Genomic DNA, 13,624 nt, shown 5'->3' with positions numbered 1-13,624 from the left:
GAAGTAAGTGAGACAACGAGAGAGAGAAAGAGATGGGAGAGCGGGTGAGACAGAGAGAGAGAGAGAGAGAGGGGGGGAGAGAGAGAGAGTGAGAGAGAGCGAGAGAGAGGGGAGGGAGAGAGAGAGAGAGAGAGAGAACACACTTGCAATTGTCTTAAACTTTCATCAACAGAGATACGTTAATTAGCATATTAGTGCGGATGCTGATGGTGGAAATGCTACTGGCAGGTTTCCATCTTTCTTCCTTTTTAAGGGGATATGGGCAGAAGGGATACAGGGTCTAAAGAGTCACAAGGGATCACTTCTGTGCAAGACACAAAACCAGCATGCCTCAGGTAGCATTTTAATAGGCAGTATTTCCAGGGAAGCAAAATGGCATTGAACTATCAACTAGACCTTGAGGACTGTCCACATCAACTTCCACTCTCACCATCTAAGTGTCTAAAATGTGTTACCCATGAACATACAGTATGAGCCAGGAGGTATTGCACAAGAAATAGTACGCTCTGATCTCCCCCCTCCCCCATTGAGCTGCTTTGGAATGAAGTCAATGTTACCGGGGGAGTGTTGTCAAATATCAACACTTTTGGATGAAAAAAGAATCAAGAGACTGCCTCGGAAATAGGGTGAGCTGGTCAGTGAGACAAAGAAATGCACTGTGGTTAGGTTTTGCTGGAGAAAGCTTTGCCACTGAAACTGGCTAGTATGGTCTAAAGGAAATCTACGAATAATAGTGAATATTGTAAATTACTTTTGGAGTCTCCTCTGTTAGGGAGAATTCTCTCTTTATGTTGAATTTCCTAACCTAGTGAGTCCCCCAGCAGCTTTGCTGGATTTCTGGAGTTTGTTTTTTTCTCCTGCCAAGAGTGAGACTCTTTTCCCCCACTCTTGGACATGATTTATGGTGTTCCTTTGACTGTTAATGTGTTTTATGGGCTATGGGGTCCTTTACTCCATAGGGCCTCATGTGTTTTTATTATGTGTGTTACACAGCACCCTCCGTGCAGTAACACAGGGGTGTCATAGTGACACCCCACCATAGACTCCATACCTGGGACTGACTACTGTCTCAAAAAGGGTTGATTGTTGATGCACACCTCGAAATCAATGGCAATAAAAAGTACATTCAATAAATGTTAGAAGTTAATTTTAGGTGCGGGAGAGGAACTGGGGTCATGGCACAAGACCCCAACAAATAAGAGACAAATAGGATGAGGATTCAACATGGGAACCCTCCCGTCCCCTGAACACTTTCAGGTGTTTGGACTAAGTCCACTACTGTAATTTAATACTAATACAAAGAACATATAAACCAGGAAATCCAGTTGTGTGTTTTTTTTAGTAAAATGTATGTCTTGGGTATCAAATACATATTATTTCAAAAGAAGAAACATTTACAAATTCAAGAAGCAAAATAGTGCAAGAGTAGGTCACAACAGATTTGAGGAGATAGTGGAATCCAATTCATGTGGCGACTCGTTTCGAGGATACTTTCCTCTTCTTCATATGGCCAAAATTGAATTCTTAATACAAAAGGGAAAAAGAAGGAAAAACATTTGTTCAGGTTTTTTTACCTTAAGATAGTTCATGTTACTGATGCTATACATTTCAATGTCCTCTGTTTGGCAGAACAAACATTATTGTTAGAGTAGATGTAAACAACCCTGTACCCCCATGGCACAGTCATTCATGTTTCAATTCAGGGTGAGGGGAGGGGGGAAGGTTCAGAACGACGATTCTAGACCAGTGCGGGAAAGGTAGTCATTCAAGGAGTTTAAGAAGAATAAAGTTTGGTAAAGGACCATATAATGCACAATATAGAGAGGTAAATCTTGAGTAAAATGAATTACCGGTGAGCAATGTATTCAGGAACAACGGGTACAAATTTTGATCATTGGTAGTGAATCAGACAATATGTAGACCCTCCACGGGTAAGTTAAGTCACTGTAGTCAAAGAGAACACAGACGAAAAAATAGAGAGCATGCAAGTCTAAAGAAAACTGTATTTAGAAGAAAATTCAACAATAGGCACTTGTTAAAATATTGTACATGTGAAGTGTGCAGGAAAAAGGTAGCAAATGCGGAAAACACCAAATATTCAAACGATGTGAAAGTCAAAGTCCGTGAAAGTCAAATAGACTTGGGGTCATTCACGTGTAACACTATGCAACTTCTGTTCAACGATTGACATAGGTCGGTAGAATACTCTAGAAAATATAATGACAGACATCGGAAAAATAATTGAAAGGCATGTGCTTATTCAATACTGTCCGAAACTAGGATAATAGCTGGTAAGTGGAATACCTTAAAGTTTTAGCTTTGAAGTTACAATGCGCAGGCTGCCAGGCACAACGGGCTGGCGATGCGGTTTCGTGGCCATGCGGCTCGAAAAAATGTCGATCTGAATGAGAAGATGCTCGGGCTAAATGGCTTGATGCACTTGTAAACTGCAAGTCCAAGTATACGAGTGGAAATCTGTGAAAAGTGAGGCGGAGAATTAGCCCGGCTCGAGGGTGAGTAACTAGTTCAGATAGATATCCCAGTTGGATAGAAGATAAACAGCTGTACGCGCTTGCCTGCACGGGGGAGACAGTTCAGAACGACTGCTGCCGCCGGTCAACGCGTCCTAGCAGCTATGGAAACGGCGTGAGTTCTAAAGGATCTAGTTTACGGGTATGAAGATAGAAGAGGGACTGGTAAAGTCACCTCAAAGGTCGGCCATCTTAGAATGGACTATGTGACCATTGGGTGAACCAACAATGGTTGACTACAATGTGTAAAGAAGTGGAATTGTGTAGAGGTAAAAGGGGAAATGTAGTGTGGAATCAAATGAAAGAAGACTAGAAGGGATATAAAAGTTCAAGGAGATGTAATTCGAGCAACGATGTAGAGTCAATTAAAAGAGACTATCCAATAAGGATATGGATAGGTGAAGAAGTTGCACTGAAATTCAGAAACGTCGGAATGAAACGAACTCCATCCACCAGAACCCAAATGAAAAGGGTATTTTAGTCATTTACAAGGCTAATTTGCATAATATATGGCTTGAAGATAAACAAAAATAAACATAGTTTTAGTTCATGAGTTATACAACATATAGCACAAGAATACATTGTATATATGCATATATACATTCAGTTCAACCCTCGGTGGAGCATATATCAAAGGGATATCAAGAAAATCATACAGATCATTACAAAAATTCAATCGAATATTACTTATTAGCAGTTGAAATTTCCAAAAGAGATAAACTCAACATGGTTTGGTCATTACAAAAATCATGATGCTAGTGCTGAGGGTCAAATATTCCCTGTTCACAGGAAACAAGGGTAAAGTCTTCATTGAGGCCCCAAGGTTGTAGGGAGCCCATTCTGTCGATCCAATAGGCCTCTCTCTGTAGTAAAAGGGATTGAAAGTCACCGCCCCTTGTTGGGTGTTTGACAACTTCAAGTATCTGAAATTTGATTTGGGCAACTGAATGTTTCTCGGAATTGAAGTGTCGGGACTGTTGAGTATTGGTTCTTACATCGTATGTTCGATTTATGTTCTGTTAATCTTAATTTTATGGGTCTTTTTGTCTGGCCAATATACGCCTTTCCGCAGGGACATTTCAGCAAGTATATTACACCTGATGACAAACAGGAGGAGTAGTCTCTAAGTTTAATTTTTTGTCCAGTTCTCGGGTGAGTTACCACATCACCTTTGATGACGTTGTTGCAGTGTGTGCATCCCAAACAGGGGAAAGTACCCAATTTTTAAGTAGTTAGAAAAAGTTGCTTGTCCTTGGGTATTTTCTCTGCCCTTACTAATTTGTCTCCGATATTTCTGCCCCTTTTGTAACACATCATCGGTGGGGTCGGAAATAGTTCTAGCAGAGTCTGGTCATTATGAAGAATGTTCCAGTGTTTCTTAATGCTCCTTGAGATCTGAATTTAATTAAACTTAGAGACTACTCCACCTGTTTTGGGCAGACAAAAATACCCATAAAATTAAGATTAACAGAACATAAAACAAACATATGATGTAAGAACCAATTCACAGGAAACAATTAAGGGTAAAGTCTTCATTGAGGCCCCAAGGTTGTAGGGAGCCCATTCTGTCGATCCAATTGGCCTCTCTCTGTAGTAAAAGGGATTGAAAGTCACCGCCCCTTGTTGGGTGTTTGACAACTTCAAGTATCTGAAATTTGATTTGGGCAATTGAATGTTTCTCGGAATTAAGTGTCGGGCTACTGATGAGTATTGGTTCTTACATCTTACATCTGCAGCAACGTCATCAAAGGTGATGTGGTAACTCACCCGAGAACTGGACAAAAAATTAAACTTAGAGACTACTCCACCTGTTTGTCATCAGGTGTAATATACTTGCTGAAATGTCCCTGCGGAAAGGCGTATATTGGCCAGACAAAAAGACCCATAAAATTAAGATTAACAGAATATAAATCGAACATACGATGTAAGAACCAATACTCAACAGTCCCGACACTTCAATTCCGAGAAACATTCAATTGCCCAAATCAAATTTCAGATACTTGAAGTTGTCAAACACCCAACAAGGGGCGGTGACTTTCAATCCCTTTTACTACAGAGAGAGGCCTATTGGATCGACAGAATGGGCTCCCTACAACCTTGGGGCCTCAATGAAGACTTAACTCTGGTTTCATGTGAACAGGGAATATTTGACCCTCAGCACTAGCATCATGATTTTTGTAATGACCAAACCATGTTGAGTTTATCTCTTTTGGAAATTTCAACTGCTAATAAGTAATATTCGATTGAATTTTTGTAATGATCTGTATGATTTTCTTGATATCCCTTTGATATATGCTCCACCGAAGGTTGAACTGAATGTATATATGCATATATACAATGTATTCTTGTGCTATATGTTGTATGATAACTCATGAACTAAAACTATGTTTATTTTTGTTTATCTCTAAGCCATATATTATGCAAATTAGCCTTGTAAATTACTAAAATACCCTTTTCATTTGGGTTCTGGTGGATGGAGTTCGTTTCATTCCGACGTTTCTGAATTTCAGTGCAACTTCTTCACCTATCCATATCCTTATTGGATAGTCTCTTTTAATTGACTCTACATTGTTGCTCGAATTACATCTCCGTGAACTTTTATATCCCTTCTAGTCTTCTTTCATTTGATTCCACACATTTCCCCTTTTACCTCTACACAATTCCACTTCTTTACACATTGTAGTCAACCATTGTTGGTTTACCCAATGGTCACATAGTCCATTCTAAGATGGCTGACCTTTGAGGTGACTTTACCAGTCCTTCTTCTATCTTCATACCCGTAAACTAGATCCTTTAAAACTGGCGCCGTTTCCACAGCTGCTAGGACTCATTGACCGGCGGCAGCAGTCGTTATGAACTGTCTCCCCCCGTGCAGATAAGCGCGTACAGCTGTTTATCTTCTATCCAACTGGGATATCTATCTGAACTATTTACTCACCCTCGAGCCGGGCTAATTCTCCGCCTCACTTTTCACAGATTTCCACTCGTATACTTGGACTTGCAGTTTACAAGTGCATCAAGCCATTTAGCCCGAGCATCTTCTCATTCAGATCGACATTTTTTCGGGCCGCACAGCCAAGAAACCGCATCGCCAGCCTGTTGTGCCTGGCAGCCTGCGCATTGTAACTTCAAAGCTAAAACTTTAAGGTATTCCACTTACCAGCTATTATCCTAGTTTCGGACAGTATTGAATAAGCACATGCCTTTCAATTATTTTTCCGATGTCTGTCATTATATTTTCTAGAGTATTCTACCGACCTATGTCAATCGTTGAACAGAAGTTGCATAGTGTTACACGTGAATGACCCCGAGTCTATTTGACTTTCACAGACTTTGACTTTCACGTCGTTTGAATATTTGGTGTTTTCCGCATTTGCTACCTTTTTCCTGCACACTTCACAGGTACAATATTTTAGCAAGTGCCTATTGTTGAATTTTCTTCTAAATACAGTTTTCTTTAGACTTACATGCTCTCTATTTTTTCGTCTGTGTTCTCTATGACTACAGTGCCTTAACTTACCCGTGGAGGGTCTACATATTGTCTGATTCACTACCAATGATCAAAATTTGTACCCGTTGTTCCTGAATACATTGCTCACCGGTAATTTATTTTACTCAAGATTTACCTCTCTATATTGTGCCTTATATGGCCCTTTACCAAACTTTATTCTTCTTAAACTCCTTGAGTGACTACCTTTCCCGCACTGGTCTAGAATCGTCGTTCTGAATCTTCCCCCCTCCGCTCACCCTGAATTGAAACAGGAATGAATGTGGCCTAGGGGTACAGGGTTGATTACATCTACTCTAACAATAATGTTTGTTCTGCCAAACAGATGACATTGAAATGTATAGCATGATTAACATGAACTATCTTAAGGTAAAAAAACCTGAACAAATGTTTTTCCTTCTTTTTCCCTTTTGTATTAAGAATTCAATTTTGGCCATATGAAGAAGAGGAAAGTATCCTCGAAACGCGTCGCCACATGAATTGGATTCCACTATCTCCTCAAATTTGTTGTGACCTACTCTTGCACTATTTTGCTTCTTGAATTTGTAAATGTTTCTTCTTTTGAAATAATATGTATTTGATACCCAAGACATAAATTTTACTAAATAAACACACAACTGGATTTCCTGGTTTATATGTTCTTTGTATTAATATTAAATTACAGTAGTGGACTTAGTCCAAACACCTGAAAGTGTGCAGGGGACGGGAGAGTTCCCATGTTGAATCCTCATCCTATTTGTCACTGACTACTGTCTCTCAGGGCATGTAAAGTCACCATTGGCTTAACTAGTCCCAAATTATGAACAGAAACCAGTACAAACCATCATATTGTGGACGTACTGGTCGGGGCAATTCGATTGCCCCGGGGTCTGTTAGACGAGGGGGCACGTCTCTGTCCCCCCTGATCAAGTTTTGGCTGGTGGCAGTGGATACTACTTTTTATATTCAACCGCGAATATATCCCTATGGGATTTTCCCATTGTTCGAGGCTACCAACTTTAATTATTTAATTCTCATAGCCTCGAACATACCGCCGGTTTATTTATTGAATATTAATTCGCCGGTTGGTATTTTTTGCCAGGACTCGATTCTAAAATGGCGTTTGTGTTCTCTTCTGTGACTCCAACCCAAGTCGAGCCCTTTGTTCCACTTTTTGGCGGGCTTCTCCACAGAAGCCTCCAAAGGTGGTGCCACTCTGTCTGGGTACCACAGGGGGTATGGGAGGGGGTTTAGGCACCCTGGACTGAGTTACCTTGGTAACTCAAGTCGCACTCTTGTGTGATTGGCCCAAGTGGTGATGTTTGATTGACAGCTAGGCTGAGTGAATGGGGGTGTGCTGCATAAAAGCAGGGCTTTGGGGACTGGAAATTCAGAAGTCGCCACAGGACCTGAGAATCCGACGAGGGAGTAGCTGAGCCGGCCTACCACGACGACACCACCGGTGGAGCCCTGCGGAACCGACTCACCACTTCCCGACGACAGAGAAGATCTCCCGGCTGGAGAGGCTTCTTCCCCTGACTGGTGGGCACAACCAGTTTACCTTCTTTTCTTCGCATCCCAGAACGTCTTGTGGTCGTATTGCCCGTGCCAAGCACCACGGCAACCGGATAGCCACTTAACACTGGACCTCAAATAAAAGGACCGCTCCTTTTACCTGAGAACTCTGCGGCTGGTTTCTTCCCTGTCAGTGCAACGGACTCCTGTCTTCCTCCCCGACGAGATACTCTCTTCCCCCGGACGAAGCACCGACTTGCATCCGCTGCCAGGAACAACTGCCCCCACCGGAGTATTCTCACCACTTTAAGGTACCATGTCCGCCAGGCCTCCCTTTCTAAAGATTGCTACAAGGTAATAATAATCCCTTAACCTTCTGGACTGGGCTGGCCGCCTTGACCTTCTTACTGGTCCCTTTCTTTTGGTCCAACTCTTTTTGAACCTTTGCAAGACTCTTGTGCACTTCAACCGTGTGACCTTGGACACATTTCGTTCTGATCCTCTTAAAGTGGATCTGGCTTCTGAACTCTAACTTCACGGTTTTACTTGCCTTCCTCTCTTGTTTTGTTCTTGTGAAAGTGTTGGGATCTGTTTCAAATTATACTCTGCTTTTCTCTCCTTTTTTAAATGAATTATTAGAGTGCCATCTGCGTTAAGCGCTCACCGCTGTCTGAAAATAAGCGGGGCTTTACTTAAGACTTGTCTAATATTCTTCTAAGGGAGTGTATATCTTTTAGTGACCGTGTTTTTCAATTGCTTACTATTAGTGCCTGTGTGTTTTTCTAGATGTGGTTTTAAATAAATCATTATATCTCGTTTACACCAAGCTCTGGTCAGTGCTTACTTGTTTTACTATGTTCTTTTGACCTATTGGGAATACTCTGTATACTGCCTAACTCTTCTTTAGGGAAGTCTGACTGCTCAGCCGCAGCTACCAAGTGAATCTGTGTGGTACGGACTGCTATCAAGTGGGTTTACTGCCAAACACATGTAGTCTTAAATCTTTTGCCGTGGTCCCAGAGGGAACTGCACAGGTTTCTGCCTAACACCCTCCTTACAACATTATTAGAAATGTCTGGGTCTAATCCCAGTGGTTTTCTGAAAAAATAAGAAAATGGGCTTGCAGGTTTATTCTGCAGAGCACTAAGTTAAAGCCTATTATCAGACGTAAGACAAAGAAACCCTATGCTTGTGCAATCTACATTAAAAAGAGAATTAAGGCATACTTTCAGAGGTATAAAATTAGAGATGGATGATTCAGAAGCTGAAAAGAGATGGGCTAGTCAAACAGCCAAACAACAGAATAGGAATTGGATGAAGGCCCGTGAAAAATCTGTGCTGAATGCCAAATGGATTCAGATGTTGTAAATACATCAAAGTGACCCAGAATTATATAGGGCTTTTGTATCAAATGATCATAAGAGGCAATATATATCCCAATTCAAACCCACATCAAAACGTCAATTGGCAACTTTTCTTAGTAGAAACTATTTTGGAACTGAAGGGAGGGGTAAAGAACAGCCAAACCAGCTTCCTTTCTGGATAAGACCTTTTGGAAGGGAAGTGTGACAAATCCAGGGTATTTGTCCATTCTCCCTTAAGGGAAGCCACCCCCTTTGAGGCTCAGGAGGAGAGCCCACTGAGTCAAACTCTCCCTAGAGGTTTGGGCAAGTCGGACCTTACTGGGAGTGACTCCCTTTTAGGGGATAGGGACTCCCCTTCCCATGATGAACTTCCTATACACAAGATATTGTCTACTTACATGGGAGTAAGTAATCTGGACAATACATCTATCTGTTTGGCTCAAGATAATATTGACAAGATCTCCATCTGTTTGACTCAAGGTAATGCTGAACTTTTTACATGCTTGGCAACTTGTGTTGAACAATACACCCCCTCTCATTGCAGGAGCAAGAATAGGAGACCAACAAACCTTGAGTGGAAGAGGAGAATCCCAACACCAACATACCCATCTCCTAAATATCTAAACACCTGCAACATGCTCACATCTCACACCAACCCCCTGCGCTACCATGCACCCTAACAACTTGTGGCAGGGGTGGAATGGGAACCAACATTTAACCTAATTTTTCTTTTCAAAGTGGACACATACCGGGGCTGATTCACAGAGTGTTCTCCTATGGGATTGTGCCATTATAAAAACGCGTCTGTGAATCAGGGCCATTATATCATGCGAGCAAACATAGCAAGCAAGCACAGCCCTCTGAAAAATAATTGTGCTGGTCTCTTCCCATGGACTTTTTTTTAACACATGGGTCTAAATGTTGCACACTAGAGCATATAAGTACATACATAGGAATTTGAAGACACATAACATGACAAAATGCTTTTGTGTAACACATATTAGTTAAGTTTCATAGCAAATGTGTTACTCCAAAGGCCTGGGCGGCAGAGGAGAAAGAGAAGGTAGGGGTGAGATGATTGGGAGAGGTGATCAGAGGAGCAGAAAAGCCAGCAGCATCACACTTAACTTACCGGTGTAGGATTTGATAATATAGAGAGGCTGCTTCAAAGTCTTAAAGGGGAAGAGGAAGCTGGGGGAGTTTGTGTAGCTGCTAAATTGAAAGTATGATTGCAAGGTTATAGGGAAATAATGCTTACGAGTTGCTTGTTAATGGGAGGCGAAGGCAGATTCTAAGTGTCTGTCCTGTGCTTCAAAGTATCCTCAGCCTTACCTGTTGCAAACTCTGCCTGAAGTTGCAATAGCTGACACAAAATCAAAATGACTGGTTTGACTAAGGATGACAATTGTACAATAGTCAATCCTTGCGAGATAGTGAAGGATGAGCAACACGTTTCTCCTGGAGCTGATGGCGGCTGGGGGGGGGGTCAGAAGTCTTGCTGCTGTGAGCAGATCTTGCAAGAGCAGATTGACATGTTTCAGGTCCTGCCTCTATGTGTAGCCAAGTAGTGACCACACTTTATTTTTAGCTTGGTACTTGGAGGTTTCTATCCTATAGGTGTGTGCTATCACATTGGTCAAACCTACAAGTTGGCCTTTTAGGACAAGTACAAAGATTCTCCCTGTATCCAAGGGCTTCTTAATTTAGGTACAGGGACCCATGAACAAGATCTGCCAGTTTAGGAAAAGCCTCAGCTTGTGTCTACTAAACCCCAGGCCAATGTACCTTACTGACCCTTCCTCCCATATCGGGGAGGACTTTATCATCCTACTGTACCATACAGTTGCCATTTCTTCAAATCTAGGCTCATGCATGTACGCACGTGTTCTCTCTGCAACAAAGGGACTAGCTTAGAAATGTCTTGGGCGCAGTGATCAAGCCAATCCTACATTGCACTGCACTGCACTGTTCTTGCAAGTCTTTCTCAACCATGGAATCAACGTGGTCTGCACGTAAAAAATTATTTTGCAATGCGGGTGCAGCCGCGGGTCCCAATGGTCCCCAGAAGTCAGAACCTTTTGTGTCAAAAGGTTTTCCTACTCTTGTGCTAAACAGCAGCATAGTACCAATGCTCGTGCAGTTCAGTAGGGAACTGAAAACCCTACTCTTGAGTCAATACTGAGGTGCCACCTAGCATCCTTGCATTGCTGCATCACACCCTGCCCCTTTAAACGGCACATCCTATGCTACATATTGTAACCCCCTTACCTCATATGTTACCCTCAACTAACATGTACACCTCTTCACTGCTTTCTGACTAGGTTTGTGCTATACAAAACCCAACTAGATCGTTAAGGAAGGCAGAGCAGTCTAAGCAATGTATTTCTTAGCGGTTGGATCTTGCATGTACACTTACACAAAATAAACTAGCTGCGTTCAGACTATTCAAAATAGGCTAATGCTCATTTTTTATTTATTTATAGAACATTTTTCTTAAGTGTGAACTTGGCCAGAGGCCATCAGAGCACTGTAATAACATCCCTCTAATACTAGTAACTGCATTAGGTCATAGAATTATGTTCCTTGCTAGTATTATAACCATTCACTTTGAAACCACTAGATATTATAAATCATGAAATCCTGCGCTCCCGCCTCACACCATCCCCATCCAGGCACTCCATTATCTTGCCTTTTCAGTAGCCCTCATGCACAGGGCAGCTGGAGTAGAGATTAACTGCTCAGACCAGTCACAGGATAGCTCCCATCTTTGAGGGGTTGCACATATAGAGAGTTCCATATAGTGCACCCCACCCTCAACTCCCGGCCCCTTCTTGCTACCTGCCCATACGGCATGCATATCATGCTTGCGCAGTGTTTGGAAGTGCGATCACCTTCCATCTTTATTTTTCAAGAAAAATACAGAACTCTGTGCATCCCGGGTGCTGTATGTTATGCAGTGACCTGTTTCTTTAGTTGTTTTTTTTTTACATCGTCACTGTGTGTGCACCAAAAGGGAGCATAACAATGCAGAGTAACTACACAAAAGAGGTCATGGCACGGAGGTCCATTGGTATATCTCCAGTCCACATCAACTCATCCCCCAAGACCCCTACACGTCCATACACTTCAATGTGTCCTCACCGGCCAAAAAACAAAAATCGGGTGTTTTCACCTTCGAGACACTAAAGGTTGAGAGCTACCATCTCCAGACAAACTCTATAGGTAGGTCTGGCACTGGCGGCTCCAGGACTTGTCCCTGTGGTGTGTCCAACCCCTTTGCAAAGCCAGATGGCGCTGTCGTGTGCCGCACAACACACCCAATCTCATTGACACCTGCATCCCTTCAAGAAATCACGTTCGTCAACCCATCCATGCCATCCTCAGGACCCAACTCGTCCACCCAACCTTCTATCCATCCCTGCGCAAACACTACAGCCCATGAAGTCAGACCAATAAGCTGCTTTGCCAATGCTTTTTTCGCCCAGGTGATCAATGGTAGGGCGCCGGGTTGATAACTTGACAGCAGGGGGAGCCATTTATTGGCACCGCCGTAAACTGGCTCCGGTGAACTCGAGGCCCTGCTGCCAATGCGCAGCGTTAACCCGGCGCAGGCCGCCTCTGGGCCCTGAAGCCGGCGTGCGCCTCGGGAGAGTCGGAGTGCCGCCACACTGCAGCGACTGGAGGAAAGTGCCCCCCCCCCCGTGCACTCACACAATGTAAGGGAGGAAACGGCCGGTTCCGCCTTCTCCACGTGGAACCTGTTTCCTGCTCTGCCCGGCAGGACACCAGTAGCTTCGCCCTTCCCTGCTCTGCACGGGGTGAACCCTTCCCACTAAACCGGCGCAAGGGATCAGTTAAATAGCGGCTCCGGAGCCTCGGGTGCGTCACCACAGTCCCCGCGAGAGGAGCCAAACCAAAATGAACAACTGGATCTGCGGATTGAACAATTCGGGCAAAATATGGGTAAGGGAGGCTCCACCCCCTCTCGTTTATTTAAAGAAATATTACCCTTCCCTTAAACATGCTCTTATGTTGGTGCTTGCACTTATATTTCAACCGCAGATTAAGCATTTTGCACCAAGAGTTAATTTTTTTCACACAAAAAATGATAACGCCTATTTTGTAACTCCCCGACAGTTATTTGAGAGGCAACAATGACCGCCCGTAATATGCAAATATTGCCTTAGTATTTGGGACCAATACAGAAACCTGAAAACGAGCGTTGCCACAGCTTCGCCCATCGCGACAGTTTTGATGTCATCAGGAAAGTTTTCATTTTGCCCAGACGTTGTTATTGTATAATTTCAGACAGGTGTAGCCCATGAAGTTCTCTTTTCTTGTGAAAGAGTTGTTCTTTCCCCATCATAATTGCAGAACTCCAAGTCACTCAATGCAAAAAGCTTAGGACGGTTTCCTTTTGATAACGCTTGGCAAAGGACATCTTAGGGGTCCTTGTGAAATGAGCAGGCTGGAAAATGAGACCGTAAAAGCAATGCATGTTGCGCTTAAAGGTCCATTTTCTGTTCTGGTTCTTTTTGTTTTGCCTTTCCAAGGCGCAGGAGGACAGCAAAGGGGAGTTTGCATCTCTTCTTTGCTTCCCTCCTCCGTCTTGGAGGAGCACCTGCATTATATATGCTGCCCAAAAAAAAGTATAGTATATATACTCAAGGAAGACACTTTAGTTGCAGGGACGTTAAGGTGAGAAACTTAATGCAACAAAACCCCTG

At 42.9% G+C, this 13,624-nt stretch overlaps 1 protein-coding gene across 2 annotated transcripts in view; it reads left to right on the top strand.

Moving 5' to 3' along the window:
• Nucleotides 1-12,256: 12,256 nt before the first annotated feature.
• LOC138569274 (multidrug resistance-associated protein 1-like) overlaps nt 12,257-13,624 on the top strand; it is a 1,459,677-nt gene continuing 1,458,309 nt past the window's right edge. The window contains exon 1 of one of the 2 annotated variants that reach the window (XM_069647112.1): nt 12,257-12,860. In XM_069647112.1, coding sequence (XP_069503213.1) covers nt 12,816-12,860 — 45 coding nt within the window. In that variant the 5' untranslated portion in view covers nt 12,257-12,815. The remainder of the gene's footprint in view (nt 12,861-13,624) is intronic. The other variant, XM_069647111.1, reaches the window with a different exon arrangement.

The sequence above is a fragment of the Ambystoma mexicanum genome, chromosome 2q, assembly GCF_040938575.1.
Source record: "Ambystoma mexicanum isolate Mex_15411 chromosome 2q, UKY_AmexF1_1, whole genome shotgun sequence".
In the NCBI taxonomy this organism is placed as follows: Eukaryota; Metazoa; Chordata; class Amphibia; order Caudata; family Ambystomatidae; genus Ambystoma; species Ambystoma mexicanum.
Note: the sequence above shows the minus strand (reverse complement) of the source record. Positions and strands in the feature narration are given on the sequence as shown.